This window comes from Indicator indicator, chromosome 3, assembly GCF_027791375.1.
Source record: "Indicator indicator isolate 239-I01 chromosome 3, UM_Iind_1.1, whole genome shotgun sequence".
NCBI lineage: Eukaryota > Metazoa > Chordata > Aves > Piciformes > Indicatoridae > Indicator > Indicator indicator.
Genome location: NC_072012.1, coordinates 6,510,568 through 6,526,830, shown reverse-complemented (window position 1 = coordinate 6,526,830; position 16,263 = coordinate 6,510,568). Strand labels below are relative to the sequence as shown.

Sequence of the window (16,263 nt, the reverse complement as noted above, 5' to 3'; positions counted from 1 at the left end):
CAACTGAAACAATTCTAACAATTCTATGATTCTGTGCACGCCACCAACAGAGGTCAGTAGGAGATACAAGAAGAGTATTAGATAAAAATATGATGTAGGAACTTCCAGTGATCTGTGGTTTGAGAGTTTCCTGATTTAGAGATTCTACTCTTAATGAATCAAGGTAGGTTTATCTTTCTATAAAGAAAACATTCAAATCTTCAAACTAATTTTATCATCCACAGCATTCCAGCAAGAAATTATATAATTTGACTATACTGAGTTAGTCCTTAGACATGGGTTGGGAATGACCTTAATGTCCCCACAAATCACAGAGAACGTTAAAATCTTAAATAAGCGATTCTATAACCTTGTAAAAAATAATGTAATACAAACCCCAGAAAATTAATTAATTGACAAATGGTGAAGGATAATCTCCATCATGGAATCAAGATTGTATCTCAAAGGCCATTCATAGGAACTACGCTGCTAGAGAAGAAATTTTACCTATTCTCTAAGTTTTATCACCTAGAGCTTGCCAATGATCTTAGAGCCAATTAATTTGTGTCAAAATGAGACTTATCCTACCTATCAGTCTATCATCTACATTCTTCTCAAGTACTTACCTCTATATACCAAAAGCTAACTGAAGTTTTAAAATCTACATCCTCTATGCTAGTATTAGACCAAACTTTAAAGGTCTCAAGACTGGTCAAATAAAAAAGGTCTCAAGCCTAGTTAAAGCACGTTGTGAAGAACTATAACATAGGAGCATGCGTGGGAGCTGGGGGTGCTCAGTCTGGAGACCTCATTGCTCTCTACAACTACCAGAAGGGAGGTTGGAGCGAGAAGGGGGCAGCCTCTTCTCCTTGGTGGCAAGCCACAGGACAAGAAGAAATGGTTTCAAGCTGTACCAGGGGAGGTTCAGGCTGGATGTTAGAAAATATTTCCTCCCTGTGAGGGTTCTCAAACACTGGAATGGTCTGCCCAGAGCAGTGGTGGAGTCATCATCCCTGGAGGTGTTTAAGCAGCCTGTGGACCTGGTGCTTAGGGACATAATGCAATGTCAGCCTTTCAGTGCTGGATTCAAGTTTGGACTGGATGACCTTGGAGGCCTCTTCCAACTGGATGTTTCTGTGATTCTGATTGCTGCTACCTCTTTGTCTCCCTTTATGTTCCTTAAATCCTATAATAGAGGAGACAGTAAATAGTCATTTCCCAATCTTATTAATAAGCCTACTCAGAGTACTATAAAACTCTGTTTCATTCAGAAGAGAAAATGGTCTTTGCAGCTTTACCACACAAACATCCAATGAACCGAAGTCACTAGTAGATCAAACAGCAGGAAAAAGGATACACACAGCACAGGAAGTTCAGCAGGGCTTGTTAACTTAGCCCATGCAATGAAATTGCAATGCTACAGCAACACAGATTTCAGAGAGGCAAGACACTGCAACATTCAGAAATTAAATTTAGAACACCCACCCACAGCATTTCAGACCACTGCTGCTGCAGATTTCCAATGCACATTCCTGTCATTTGTTGCACTTAGAGAAGTGCTAAGCATTGCCAGTAACCAGAACAAAAGAAAAGAAAAGAAAGAAAAAGTAGAGGGAACTAAATAGCTGAGAGGTGAGGAGAGGGGAGGGCACCAAGAAGGAAGAAGCAAAGAGGAATGGTAGAGGCAGACAAAGACAGGGAAGGCCACAGGAAAGAGAACTGATGTCTAACCAGAAAAAAAAAAAAAAACCACACCAAAACACAAACCAAAACAAACAAACAAAAAAAGATTGCAACAAACTCACCCTCAGTTTGGGGCACAACTGGGGTGAGAAGACACACAGGTGGCTCAGTGTTTGGAGTAAGTATGCGAAACTGACTTTGATTTACTATCCTGGTCTGAAACACCTTAACTGTAAACCAGACTGCCCACAACAAAAACTTTGGGAAAAGCTGTGCATGAAGTTTTAGGAAACCAGCCTTGTAAGTCCCAGGATCTTCCTACAGGACCAACATCCTGACAAAGTCCTCCAGAAAAAATAAACATAAAGCCCACCTAGCAAATATGCCTCTTCAAAGCAGTTTGGAGAATGCCTGAAAAGGGGAAACTGAGCAGAGCAGTAAGAATGAGAGCAAACATTAACCATGTGACAGGCTTAAGTACTTAAAATTGTTCTTTCTTGACTAATGACCTGTAAGTATCTACCTACAAACACACATTATAGGGGCACTTAGAAATCTGGTAAGGGTTAAAGACCAGTTAAGCTAAACGAAATAAGGCTCTGGTACCAACACAGAAGACGACTTCTCGATTGGCAGCATTTAGGTTCTATGACATTTAATTAATGCTATAAATTCTTTGGAGAGAAATTTATTACAATTTATTAGTATTTTATTTATATTGCAAATTTATTACAATATTATTATTATTGTACTATTATAATTATGGTATAAACATATTACAGGATGTTTCCTTATTTTTTTCTCGTCCCTCCAAACATTTGTTTCATTATGACATCTGAATCTTTTATTAAAAAAAAGCTACACTCAAATAAACATTTGTTAAGGCTCTAATAAATTGCCATTACAGACAAATATAATAATCTATACTTACTGAAAACAAAGTGCCCAAGTTCAGGAATTATTTTCTGAAAAAAAAAATCTTAATTGCAGTATTTTTTAAACGTGCAAGTAGTTAAACTGCCAGTCTCATGTAGCATAACACATGGTTAAAATCCCTCCATATATAAACACTTAGAACAGCTCCCAGCAGAAAGATTACTGTTTTCAGACACACAGTGCAGGCCAGTGGCCCTGCACATTCTCAGCTCTGTGCCACATGGCTCTTGACAAGTTTCCCTGTTTGGAAGCTCCATGCTTTATTGTTGTATCAGCCATCCAAAAAACTCAACCCCCTCTCTTCTGTCCTGCTTTAATATTTAAATACAGTTCATAACCAAAACCAACAATCAAGCTTCTATGAAGCAATTTACAGCCAAGAAACAGGTATTTAGTGACTTGCCCAAAGGAAACAGCAGACCCTGGAAAAACTCTCACATTACTTTGTCTCAACTTCTTCGACCCAGTTAACACTAAAGCAGCACCAATATGGCATTTAAAGACCAGAAACAAATAGCAGCAAAACATTAACATCCATCACCTGCTCCCTACCAAAAAACCCTCAACCAAAGATTTTTCTTCCCTAGAGGATAAAAAGAAGTGGATCAAATAACCAATGCAACCAAATAAGGACTGTTCAAATAAGGACTGCGACTCACAATGCACAAGCTGTTCACAAGAAAAATCAAAGCATAAGACACTTGCCATCATATTGTCACTGGTGGTTAGGACTTGGACAGTCCCCCACCTTAATTTAAATTGGAGCCCAGTATCAGCTCATCTTGTCTACCTGTACCTTTCTGAACAATGTACTACTCAGTAATGCATGAACACTTTGCCTCCACATAAAACAACTTCCGCACTGCCAGAGGTCTGAACACGAAGGTACAACTGAAGTAGGCTAAATCAGTATCAGATGTACAGTTTTAATCTGCTAATATTTGAGGTAAGACTAACATAAAAAAAAAGAAGAAAAAGAAGCAGCCAGAATTAAATACTACCTTATTTCAGTAGATAATTTTTAATGAAGATGCCCTGTTTTCAAAAGGATACGAATTCCATTCATTCCAGAAATTTTGAAGTCATCAATTAGCTGTACAACCATATCCTTGTTGGGATCATTAGGGTCACTTTCACGAACCTAAACCAAGAATGTAAACACTGACATTTTAGGAAAAGATTCACTTTAAAATACTAACTAGTTAGCTTTTCACATGAAGTTAAACAATGTTTTGGAGCTTTCAGTATCGTGGTAACACATAAGCCAATTATTGGGGGGAAAAAAATAAAGACAAAAAAGTTTAAAATTAGTATTCTGCCTTTTTTTTTTTTTTTAAGTCATTATAATCGTTACTATGGGCATTGAGCACTGTATTGCTTAAGTGATACTTACACATTTGAGCAACTTGATTTCATCCAAGGCTGTCTCTGTATAATGCTGAGCACTTTTTACAACTTTCATTGCAACAAACCTTTTTCCCCTTGAAAAGAACAAAAAGATTTTCAACACATGCTCTCAACTAAAAGAGACTTATGTTGAATGTTGGACAACTTTACACAGAACATTTCATCATCAGACATATTTTGACAGAGAACACAAATTACACCTAAAACCAACTTTTAACAGTCTGATCTCTTGAATATTTTGTCTCAGTACTACCATCTTTAGAAGAAGAATTTGGTTATACATTTTATCATTCAATCAAGATACAACTATAATTTTTCATTAAACTGAAATAAAAACATTGGCTTAATCTCATGTGTTGAAGACAACATGCAAATTCAGTAAGTTAAGTTAATTTGTAGAAGAAAGCGGACTTATACTTATTTTTAGAGTTTTATAAACTACACCCTTAACCAAGAGCAAAATAAGACTCCAGACATCTTTCTGCATAAAGATAACAAGCATTCACACAACTTTACCATTCATGTGAAACAAAAGTTACTGCAAGCAAAAGGATGTGGTAAGAAAAGGATGAATGGAAACAAATAGTTTTCTTACTGCATATCCCAGCACAGCCAGACTGTAGAGAAGTGTCCCCATCCTAACTTTCTGATAACGTGATATCGGCCATTGAAAAGATCACCAATTTTCACTGGGTGATAGCCTCCTTTATGAAAAAAAAAAAAAAAAACAAAAACAAACAAGGCAGGAAAACCATGTTCAGAAAATAAACAATAATTCCAAGGTTTGCAAATAATTCTCGTACTATACTTTTTCCTCTTCAAATTGTCCTGTACTATAAATAAGAAACCAAAGAAAAATTTACTGTAATGTTTAAAATTTTGCTTTATATGGCCTGGAGAGTGAAAAAAAAAAAAATCATGTCCTGTAACTACTGTAGAGTTTATTCACCCTTCCTTCTTATGGCTTTTATTAGTGGCAATATTACCACATCTGTTCTCTATTTCCCCAGGCTTCTATTATTCCACTTCACAGAGAGTGCAGGAAAGATTTACATTATTTATCATATTTGAAGCTTCTCCAGTCAACATATTTTGGATGATTGCAGAATCTCAGAGATTGTTTTATTTCCCATTCACTTTCTACTAATAAAGGCAGCAATTAAATACTTCCTGGGAAAATGTTAAGAATAATGCAGACTTTATTGATGTTGTTCTGCTTGGTTCCTGCCCATAGCAGCAATGCATTTTTCTCATGTCTGAGGTTTTTACAGCAAGGAAGAAGAGAGAGCAGGCAACTACAAGATTTATCTGAACTGCTTTTTAATTACCAAAGTCTAGGGTGCTAACTTAAAGCACTACACAGGTCCTCAAAAGCCCCATTAGGCAGAAAGGTCAACAAGACTGAGCAGACTAGAGCTCAGCTTTCCAGACAGCGTGAGGAGGTGCAATAAAGCTTTTTATTTCCTTTGTATTTTAAGATGTATTCTTCCTCCTAGTCCAACACATCAAAAACTGTAATCACACAAGATTGTTTACACCTGAACACACTAGTAACAACATCCACAATTTTGCCTAAATTGAACACAAGTTGCACTATGTAACCTTCCAGGAAACCACCAGCAGCAAACATGCCAATGCAACTGCCTTTTGGCAGGATCCTATTGCCTATTCATAAAATTAGGAAAACCCCACACTACTTTAAGTTTCTCTATTTCTTCTGAAATCCCCTGAAAATCTTGTTAGAACTGGTGCTCAGTTAAGAAAAAAAAATGTAAATTCCTTGGACATAAAAAACAGGAACTTCTCTCTTATCTCCTTTTTATCTGCTGAACAATGACATCAAATCTGGACATATTTATATCTCTCCTTTGCTAATAACATCTTGTGCGTTAACAGAAGTTCAAGAGTCTATTTGTAAACTTTTCCCAAGTGTTTCCAGAGCAGTTTAATATATTTAGCAGAGCTGTATGACAGAACTATGAAGATTACGTATCCATCAGAGTGATAAAGCTTAAATCACGTGTTGCTTCAGGTAATGCAAGCTTTGATATGTTCACGTTAAGGTGTAACTTCAAGAGCAGCAGATAGCAGATGCTGATTTGCTCACGGCATCAACCAGAAGCTGACCCATTCGTCACGCTTGCAGCTGCCCAGGCTCCTGCACGTAACACCACTTGCAGGGACTCAAATAGCTCAAGCCAGCACCAGGGAAGCAGCACTCTTAAGTATTTCTCTCAGCAAGGACTGATCTGACCCAAGTGACAGCAGCAAGTTCAGAGGGGTGGCCAAAGTCTTTGCTATATACAGTGCTGAATTCACACACATCCCTGCCCATCTGCCTCCCAGTTTATAGCACCACAGAGGGTTGAGCGTGTTCAGCAGGCACAGAAAGGAGCCTGATGTGCGTAAGTGGCATGGACAGACGCAGAGAGTAGAGTCTCAGCTTCACCAACCTAGTAGTAACATGTTGAAGTTTCATCTTGTCCATGAAAATTTTGAACAAATCTAAGACCACTGAGATGTGAGAACAAACCCTTAAACCTTTCACTCGCAAGAACAATCTACTTACCATCACACTCAGTATTTCACTTCACAAATCATTAGCTGTGCAGACAGCAACATTTTCAGTTAAAAAAGAGCAAAGGGAAAAGAAAGTCCTGGCAGTACAGGGCATCAGAGGGTTGGAACACCTCTTGTATAAAGGCTGAGACAGATGGAGTAGTTTAGCCTGGAGAAGGCTGCCAGGAGACCTTAATGCAGGCCTTTAATACTTAAGCATGGCCTGTTGTGAGAGGACAAGGACTAACGGTTTTACATGAAAAGAGGTCAGATTTAGACAAAGTAAGGAAAACGTTTTTTATAGATGGTGTTGAAACACCGGAACAGGTTGCCCAGACTGGAGATGTAAGCCCCATCCCTGGAAACACTCATGGTCAGGTTGGACAAAGCTCTGAAAAGCCTAATCGAGTTAAAGATGTCCCTGGTCACTGCCAAGAGGTTGGACTAGATGTCCTTCAAAGGTTCCTTCCAACTCAAAGCATTCTGAATCTATGATTACAGGAGGACGAAGACATACAGACCAAACCTAGGAGTAAGCCCCAGAATTTCTGCTCAGGAAATTCCCTCTCCACCATCACTGGGAAGGAAATCTTCAGGAAAACCTTCCAGGACAACTCACCTAGCAACCTGAAAAGACACCTTCATAGAATCAGTCAGTGTTGGAAGGGACCACAAGGATCATCTAGTTCCAACCCCCTGCCATGGGCAGGGAAACTTCACACTAGTTCAGGCTGGCCAGAGCCTCATGAAGCCTGGCCTTAAACACCTCCAGGGATGGGGCCTCAACCACCTCCCTGGACAACCCATTCCAGGCTCTCACCACTCTCATGGGGAAGAACTTCTTCCTCACACCCAGCCTGAATCTCCCCACTTCCAGCTTCATTCCATTCCCCCAAGTCCTATCACTACCTGAGATCCATTTCCACTACTGAATTGTGTCAGCCTCAGTAACAATGCAGAGCGCTGCCAAGTGGGAACCCTTTACCTTCTACTGAAAAAACACATCACTTCTAATGCTTGATTGGATTTACACTCCAGGAAAGGAAGGGGAACTCAGGCTTACTGAAGGTAAGCATTATTTTGCTGTCCACTTCATTTACAAAAAGAAACTGTATCAGCCACATATGAAGGTCAAGCCTATCGCATATACAAACCCCCACTGACAGAAACACTAAAAACAAACCTAAAATTTATTTTGTCTATTTAACCATCCTTACAGTAACAGCAGATGGAAATATTTAAAAATCTGAATAAACATAGTAATATTTTAAAGACAGCTATTGACTGGTTTAGAACAACGACAACAAAAATTACTCTTTGGTAAGATGAAGTGATAGATGTGACTGGAAGGGTTCAAAGAACATTGAGCGATTCTACTTTTCTGTTATTGAGGTTTGCATTCGTGAAATTATTCAAGTCTGATAACTGGACAGCAAGAATTATGTAAGAAAATTCTACATAATTCACCATCACAGTATCGCTTCTTCCAATCTGAGTTTTGTCCTGCATGTATCATTGCATGGAAACAAAACAAGTTATTCTCTGTATATTAGTTATTCCTTTGCAAAGAGATAGAATTTTAAAAAAACCTAAAAGGTATTTAAGACCTATTTTTAACATTTCTCTATGGTTTGCAACCATTTTAAAATTCAACAATACAAATGTTTCTAAACTGGTTTTATCATTTTTTCTAGATATCTAATCCTTTAAAATTAGTCCTCAACAGTTATATGGCTTCAAATGTATATGAAAACACTCAGAATTCATGCAGCCTTTTCCATTACTGAAAGGCTGTAAGTGGGACTTTGAATACCTAAAACAATACCCAGAAGTAACTTTTTTTTTTCCACTGAACAAAATATTTCCTTTTTTTAACATTTTAATGGCACACCACTCAATGAAGAATTTAAATACAGGCAAACGTGTTTCAAAACGTAGTTTAGGTAAAAAAGTGCCTTATAAAGCCTGCCTGGCTGCAGATAGCCTGTGGCATGCTTGTGCTTCAAAGGGTCAAAAATAATACACAGCTTGAACAGGTGTGGGGTTTTTTTTCTCCCCATCACTGATGAGAGAGAGAATAGAGGAAATCAAAGACACCAAAGTCAAATTAATAAATCAGCGGTTGCTAAGTTACTTTAGTAAAACCTTTGTATTGCAAGAATACCAATACTATATATGTAAAAGCCATGTTATTTTGGTCCCCACAGCCCTGTCACAACTAATTATAGCAATACACCAGCATATGCTACACATACCAACAGCAGCAGCATATTCTCCAAGTAGATGTGCTTCACAAGACACTTTCTCCTGTCCTAAGCCACCATGTGACATGAAGCATTTCTAAATCGTACGAACAAGCAAGCATTTATGCACAATTAACAGGCTGAGAAAAATTATGGACTTTTGGAAAAACAACACTGGTATTTGAGAATCTACAACGTGTCAATGGAGCTGCTGATAACATACAAAAAACCCCTCTTGTGCTATTTGCTGCAGCATACAGGAAAAAAAAAAAAGTGTCTCTCACAGCCAGCTAGCTAGCTAGCTAGCTACATTCACTCAAGAAAGAGGGTCAGAAAAATGAGATCATTATTCCTCAACGTCTCCTGAATGTATTGGTAATTGTGGATAGCTAGTTCTGTGTTTGTATAGGGAATTACTCCCTTTGTAAACTGGATGAATGGGAGACATCTCCAGGGCGAAAAGAAGATGATCAGACAAGCAAAGAATTTCAATTATATCCATGAAACACCATGCTCTTGGAAAAAAACTCCAAGTGTTTCAAGACTTTCCAAAGAAGAAAAACTAGCTTCACTGTCCAAGCACCCTTTCAAAAATTATGTAGTTGGACTTAGGTATTTCCATTCCTTAAGCAAATAAAAATTTTAAAAGCATTTAATGTCAATTCAGTGACACCAACAGAAGTCACTTCATAGATTTAAACAGGCCCTGGGGAAAGCTGCCAGAAAACAGAGGTTAGTCTGCATTACATCAATAGCTGCTAGTTATCTCTTTTATGTGAGGTGCTAATTCAAACTAAGCCAATCTCCCAGTTAAAAATACTATTATGACTAGTTACTAACCACCATGTAATGAGGTGGAGGTATGAGCAAAATATCCTTAAAAATAAAATTAGCAAGAAAAACATCCTAGCACTGGGAATTTATCAGCTAACAGTTAAAATGTTGCATACATGAAAAAAAAAAATATATATTCCCTCATCAAAACTGTCCTCCTCTGAAATTCCAGACTGTAGCTGAGCATAAATCCATGCCTCACTCAAAAAATCCAAGGAGACTGTCATTTTGGAGACAAAATTAGGGAGAGATACTTCCATAACAAATGACGATTTCAATCGTGAGGGTGGTGAAACACTGGACAGGTCGCCCAGGCCCCTTCCCTGGAGATATTCAAGGTGAGGCTGGACAAGGCCCTGGGCAGCCTGGTCTAGTTGGGGATGTTCCCGCTGACTGTGAGGAGGTTGGACTAGATAACCTTTGGAGGTCCCTTCCAGCCTGGCAAGCATATTCAAAACTGATAAAACAACCTCTCAAAAAAATGTGAATAACATGTCTAAAAGCCACCTCCGGAATTCTTTACCAAATAACTCACTAATTCCCCATACTGCATATAAAATAAACTGGAAGCTTGTATGGCCCCAAAACATGCAATAGAGCCATTCAATTCAGATTCTTAGGATGATCTTTCCCAGCAGACTTCAAGAAGGAGTTGTACTGGCCAGTCTTACATGAAATCGTGATGAGAAAATAGATAAACCATCTATTGGAACAGCAAAAACACTGATCTCACAGGAACAAATAATGATTGTGACATCCATATGAACCAGATCTTGAACCATCTTCACTATACTTTCATCAATTCAGAGCTTCAAGACCAGAACCCAGAAGAACTTTTAAGTATACAGATCTTCTCATTTTTCAGGAAAATGTGGTTTTAGTGTAACACATAGCTCATTTTAAAAGCACACAGATCTCACTACTGACCTGCTGCAGTCACAGAGACTCTAGTTAAGCAGGTAACTCATCAACAGGCAGTAAACTTAAGACTATTTTTTGTTTGGTTTGTGATCCAGCTTCTCCAGATGGTGACATTTTGCAAGAGATGCTGGAACATGGACAACAGTGGATTGTTTGAAATTAAATGCAGCCCTTACCTCAGGGAGAATTAAGTGGGGGCCTTGAAACACTTATCTCAAAGAAATACAGATGTTTACAAGTAAACAGATGTTTAAATAGCAAATATCCAAAGAGCTGTATTAAGGAACAAATGTGTTATAACAGGAATCATTTCTAAAAAAATAAAACCAAGCACACTTTAGCAAAATATCTTTTCTTTTTTCCTGATGCAAAACAACATTCAGTTTGAATTTACTGTTTGGTTTTAACTACTGCCATTTGTAAGCCCCTTAAGTCTTTGAAATATCATGTATTAATAAAACTTTTTACACTAAAATTAAATAGTCACTTTCAATTGTTAAATCTGAAAAAAAAAATCTGAAAAAATCTGGGATAAGGGGTTCTTAATATAGCACATCTCCAGGCTTACATAGGAACTTCTGATTAAGAAGACATCCTATGTGACACAGAAAGTGTCTCAATACGAGGAATGTAGAATGCCAGATACAGCTACCTTTTGGCTTTTCAGTAACAATGTGGAGTGATAAAATTTTGATGTTTCCTAAATTAATGTCCTTGAAATCCAGTACAATAGAAAAGGCAAATTTAACAGACCTGTTCTTTATGATTTTCCATGTAAGTACAGTACACATTTTACCCTAATGGCAATACACTTGCGACTTGAACAGTGACACTACTGAAGCAATCTCAGGACACAGTTGTACTGTAGTCACATGTTTTTACACATTTAATGATATAAAAATTAATATAAGCCACTACAAAAATTAAGCAAATAATGAGCTAAAAGGAAGATGCAGAGAGCCCTAGGCAATTCTGAGGGCTCTCTGTGAAAGACAACGTGAAAAAGATGTAACATCTTGGGCTGGTTCATGGAAGAGAAAAAGAGAATAGATTTAAAAATAAATGTAGTTGACGTTGTTAAAGACACAAAGGCATTTTATAACATTTCTAAGTGTGGGAGGGGTTGTTTGGTTTGGGTGTCAACTAACATCACTCAAGAAAAGTTTCTTTATTCTTCTAACTAGGACATCAGAAAGAGAAAAGGGATGCAATAGTTGTATATTTATTGCAAAAACATATGACATTTATTAATAAATGAGACATGGCTTAATGAAAAAGAACTGAAGAGCATTGTGCATCTGGACCCAAAATGAGTAGCTACTCATAAAAAAATTCCATAATTCAAGGTCAGGTCTCTAAAAATCTCACAAGAATCAGAGTTAAGACTTGCATGACAATGTTTACCCTGACAGACTCTACTGAATTGCACACACCTTTACAGTAATCTGCAGGATCCTCTTGCTCCTCATCATCGGACCCTAAGATCTCCTCCTCTGGCTCTGGTGGAGTGGCCTCTGGCAGGGGTGGCGGTGGGGGCGGGGGTGGAGGTGGAGGTGCAGAGGGAGCTTTCTGTTGAGGCTCTGGCCTGAAAATGAAAGAAAGAGCAGATTAAGTAAATTTAGAGTCTCCAGCCCCTCAGACAGGAGGAAAAAAGCCTTGGAAAATACCAGTGGCATGTGTCTAACATGTTCTCACTGTCATCTTTCACATCACCTGTAGGACTCTAGAGAGGCATGGAGAGGTACCTGACCAGATCAAAAGCAGGTGTCAAATGGATTTGGACATACTGGCTGGAAAAACTTGTAAAAACACATGAAGTACATAATCAGATATGGACAAGCTTTCAGAATTCCTGATGAGCAGATAAGGTATTAGACCTATTCTCTTGAGCACAACTGAGAAGAAATACTTATTTTGAGAACATCAAGTTATTCAAAACCTCCTGCCTGCTAGCTGAAGGGAGAAGGATCTCATTAATGCACAGCATGAAACACTCTTCTTGCAATGCTGACCCCAACCAGATGAATGAATGCACTTCCTCTCTCTGTAGCTGTGGCCAAGACTATGGAAAGCTGTATCAGCATACAAAATACTGACAACAGCTATTAGAAAGAGAGAAAAATTCATCTTCCCAGGTAGCCTATGATACACTCACAGAACACACAGAGTATGCTTTAATATGCATTAATTGACAAAAAAAAACCACCACCAACCAAACCAACAAAAAGCAAACAACCAAACCAAACCGAAAACACCCACAGCAAACAAACCCCCAGATTTTTAAATTTTTTATCCTGGCTTGCACCTCCAGTTTGGAAAATTAAAAAAAAAAAAAAAAAAAAGGCTTTACATCCTATCCTGGAAAAGCCTGTACTTGGAACTTCGACACAGCTACAAATTCTTCACATTTTCAGTCCACATTAAAAAAAAAATAAATAAATCCAGGGAAGAAGCATATCTGTTTGTTAAAGAATTCTTTTATAAACAGGTTGAAGCTGTTATTTTCTGTATCTGTACTTCACACAAGTAAAAAAATATGTACTTGTTAAATAATACACTTACAAAATACATTTGCAAAGTAACTTAAAGCCTTTGTGCCATCAAAAGCTGCTGCAATTTGCATCTATATCTACTCCAAATTTAAGCTGTCTGAAAAAACACATTAACAAATAGAAATCTGTAATTTGCTAACTTTCAGCTCGTAAAATTTAGATTCAAATACTTCCTCCATCATGACTAAAAACTGTATTTGTGTTTATCCTACTTCTCTTCATAATTCCCCCTTCCACTTTTTATTTTTACCCACTGCTATTGTTCAAGAGAGAGCATTTGGAGTTGAAGAGTACACAGTCAGAAATAAATTCCACTGGCAATGTGCACCGCCTGCACAGCAGCTGCTCTTACGCCCTTACTTTAAAGGACATCACTGGAAGTTGTGTGCATACCAAACTTACTTGCCTGCTACCCTTTTCCCATAATAACATTTGTCTATTCTTTCAGTAAATGGTTAGATTTAAGAAGGAATCCTTGGAACTAATTTCTTAATGTTTTAAGTTGTGGTGAGACATCTACCCAAACGACATGTTTATGCAAGTTTTAATCACATAAAATTTAGGACAGAAAGAGAAGAGATGAAGGATCCATTTGTAGGATAAACCATCATAGAACAGAACCACAGAATCACTAAGGTTGGAAAACACCTTTAAGATCGAGTCCAACTGTAACCCAACTACCATGACCACTAAACTGTATCTTAGAGCCAGATCTACATGCTTCTTCGACACCTCCAGGAACAGCAACTCCACAATTTCTCCCTGGGCGTCCTGTTCCAACGTCTGACCACTCTCCTTCAGTAAAAAAAAAATTTCCTAATATCCAATCTAAATTTCCCATGCCATAACTTAAACCCATTTTTCCTCATCCTATCACTAGTTACTTGGGAGAAGAGACCAGCACCAGTCTGACTATGACCTCCTTTCAGGTAGTTGTAGAGAGTGGTAACATCTTCCTTTAGCCTTTTCTTCTCCAGACTAAACTACTTCAGTTCCCTCAGCCACTTCTTGTATGCCATGCCCTCCAGAACCCTCATCATTGCTCTTCTTTGGACACCCTCCAGGACCTCGATATCTTTCATATACTGTGGCATCCAGAGCTGAACACAATATTCAAACTGTGGCCTCAGCAGTGCCGAGTACAGGGGCACAATCACTTCCCTACTTCTGCTTGAGCACGCTGTTCTTAATAAAGGCCAGGATGCCATTGGCTTTCTTGATCACCTGGGCACATAAACGTTTGCAAATATTCCTACTTACATAAACCACGCTCTTTTTTTTCCCGTTTCCTCCTTTGTTCCCAACACATCTCTATATTGTACGTTGTGAGAAAAGCAGACATAGCAAATGGAAGGGACAGCATTTTTTCTGACCAATTAATCTTACTGCAATGTAATATTAAATGCCTTCCACTGGTTTCGTGGTGACAGCAAGCTGACAGCCCCTGCACCCAGTCTGATGTTGTCAGAAAGCTTTAATTGACAACCTGGAAATCTCATCTGCTTGAGCTCAGGACATCATCTTGGATACATGGATGAAGAACTACAAACACTTAAAAATTATTAATGCTATTGGTGAGCCACAAAAATAAAGCTTAGCAACATAGCCTACACTTCTTCAGATCTGAAAGCAGTGTGCCAGGTAACAAGGGCTCATTCACCAGTGCTTCAACTCCTTACTTAGCTCTGACCACAGGTTTCCATGTTATTATTCTCATCACATAAGGTGGTAAAAATACAGTAAAATCTAGGATAGGTCACAGCAATGCAGTAGAGGGTTCCTAAGTTCAAAATTCCATTGAGGTGATGTCAATTTTGTCTTTTAAGATAACATTAACTGGATTATTTCTTCACAAGACAAGGGTAATACTTTACAGAGAAATGGAAGAATTTCTGGAATTGAGATTCACAAATTTTGTCACGTTTTGAAACAGGCATCAAAGGATACCAAGAAATTCCCTCCCAAAGAGGGAAGATTGACACAACCCAAGATTTCAAAAAAATATTTGAATTTATTCCTAGGAAACAGGTTAAGAAAACAGAGCTGCTTCCCGAAGTCTCTCTCAAGCTACTATATTTTACTTTCTTTTTAAAAGGTTGGGTTTTCTCTGTCTCCAATCCTAGCTATATTTGGTAATCATGAGTGTTTTTTTTATTGTCCTTTGTGCATATCAGGAAGAAAGGAAAGGTATTACTTTATTTCCTTCTGCAGTTATTTATGATTTATCTGTTAATAACAAAACACTGATTTAAACTAAGCACGATCTTTGACTTGCCCTTTTAGCTTTCACCGTAAGGGTGGTGAGACACTGGAACAGGTTGCCCAAAGAGGTGGTGGAAGCCCCATCCCTGGAAGTTTTTAAGGCCAGGTTGGATTGGGCTCTGGGCAACCTGATCTAGTGGAAAACGTCCCTGCCAATGGCAGGCAGGTTGGAACTAGATGATCCTTGAGGTTCCTCTTCCAGCCCTGACAATTCTGTGATTCTGTAAGCTTTGCTTGGATCTTTGAAGCAATAAAATATTAGGACATGAAGAAGAGTGAAACAAATGCTGCTGTTACATCAGGCTAAGTGCTAACTCTGCATTATTGGCTTCTTTTGCAATTTTTTGCTTCAGTTCAGGATGCTTAGCACAGAATTCTTAGCACAGGATTCTTAGGGTTTGTTCACTTTTACATTTCTAGGGTACATGTGAAGATCAAGTCTTTAAGACCTGGCTGCATAAATTCTGCTACCAAGTTGAATAACTCATCCTGGCATCACTGATGCTTGCTCTTATGCCAATGTACATTTCACTGTGTTAAGTAGGACATCAGTTGATGAAGGAACTCCAGTTTTGCTATTTCTTAGTAGCCCTTTTATTGAAGGGGAAAGACAAGCTATAGTGAATGTTTCAGCAAGAATACTATGTGCTTATACAAGCATCCTGCATCAGAGACTTTATCACTTTCTACAAATCCCTGAAAGGAGGCTGTAGCAAGGTAGGAGTCGACCTCTTCTCCCAAGGAAAAAAGCAAAAGGACAAGAGGAAACTGCCTTAAATTGTGCTACGGGAGGTTTAGGTTGGATATCAGGAAAAGGATTCTTCAAAGAAACGTTTGTCAAGCATTGAAAGAGGCTGCCCAGGGAAGTAGTGGAGTCACCATCAGTG

At 38.3% G+C, this 16,263-nt stretch overlaps 1 protein-coding gene across 1 annotated transcript in view; it reads right to left on the bottom strand.

Annotated features, from left to right (window-relative positions):
• SRPK2 (SRSF protein kinase 2) overlaps positions 1-16,263 on the bottom strand; it is a 130,932-nt gene that overhangs the window by 33,306 nt on the left and 81,363 nt on the right. Inside the window, exons 3-6 of the mRNA XM_054399386.1 lie at positions 11,996-12,147; positions 4,601-4,709; positions 3,992-4,079; positions 3,652-3,739 (exon numbers count right to left, since the gene is read on the bottom strand). Coding sequence (XP_054255361.1) covers positions 3,652-3,739; positions 3,992-4,079; positions 4,601-4,709; positions 11,996-12,147 — 437 coding nt within the window. The remainder of the gene's footprint in view (positions 1-3,651; positions 3,740-3,991; positions 4,080-4,600; positions 4,710-11,995; positions 12,148-16,263) is intronic.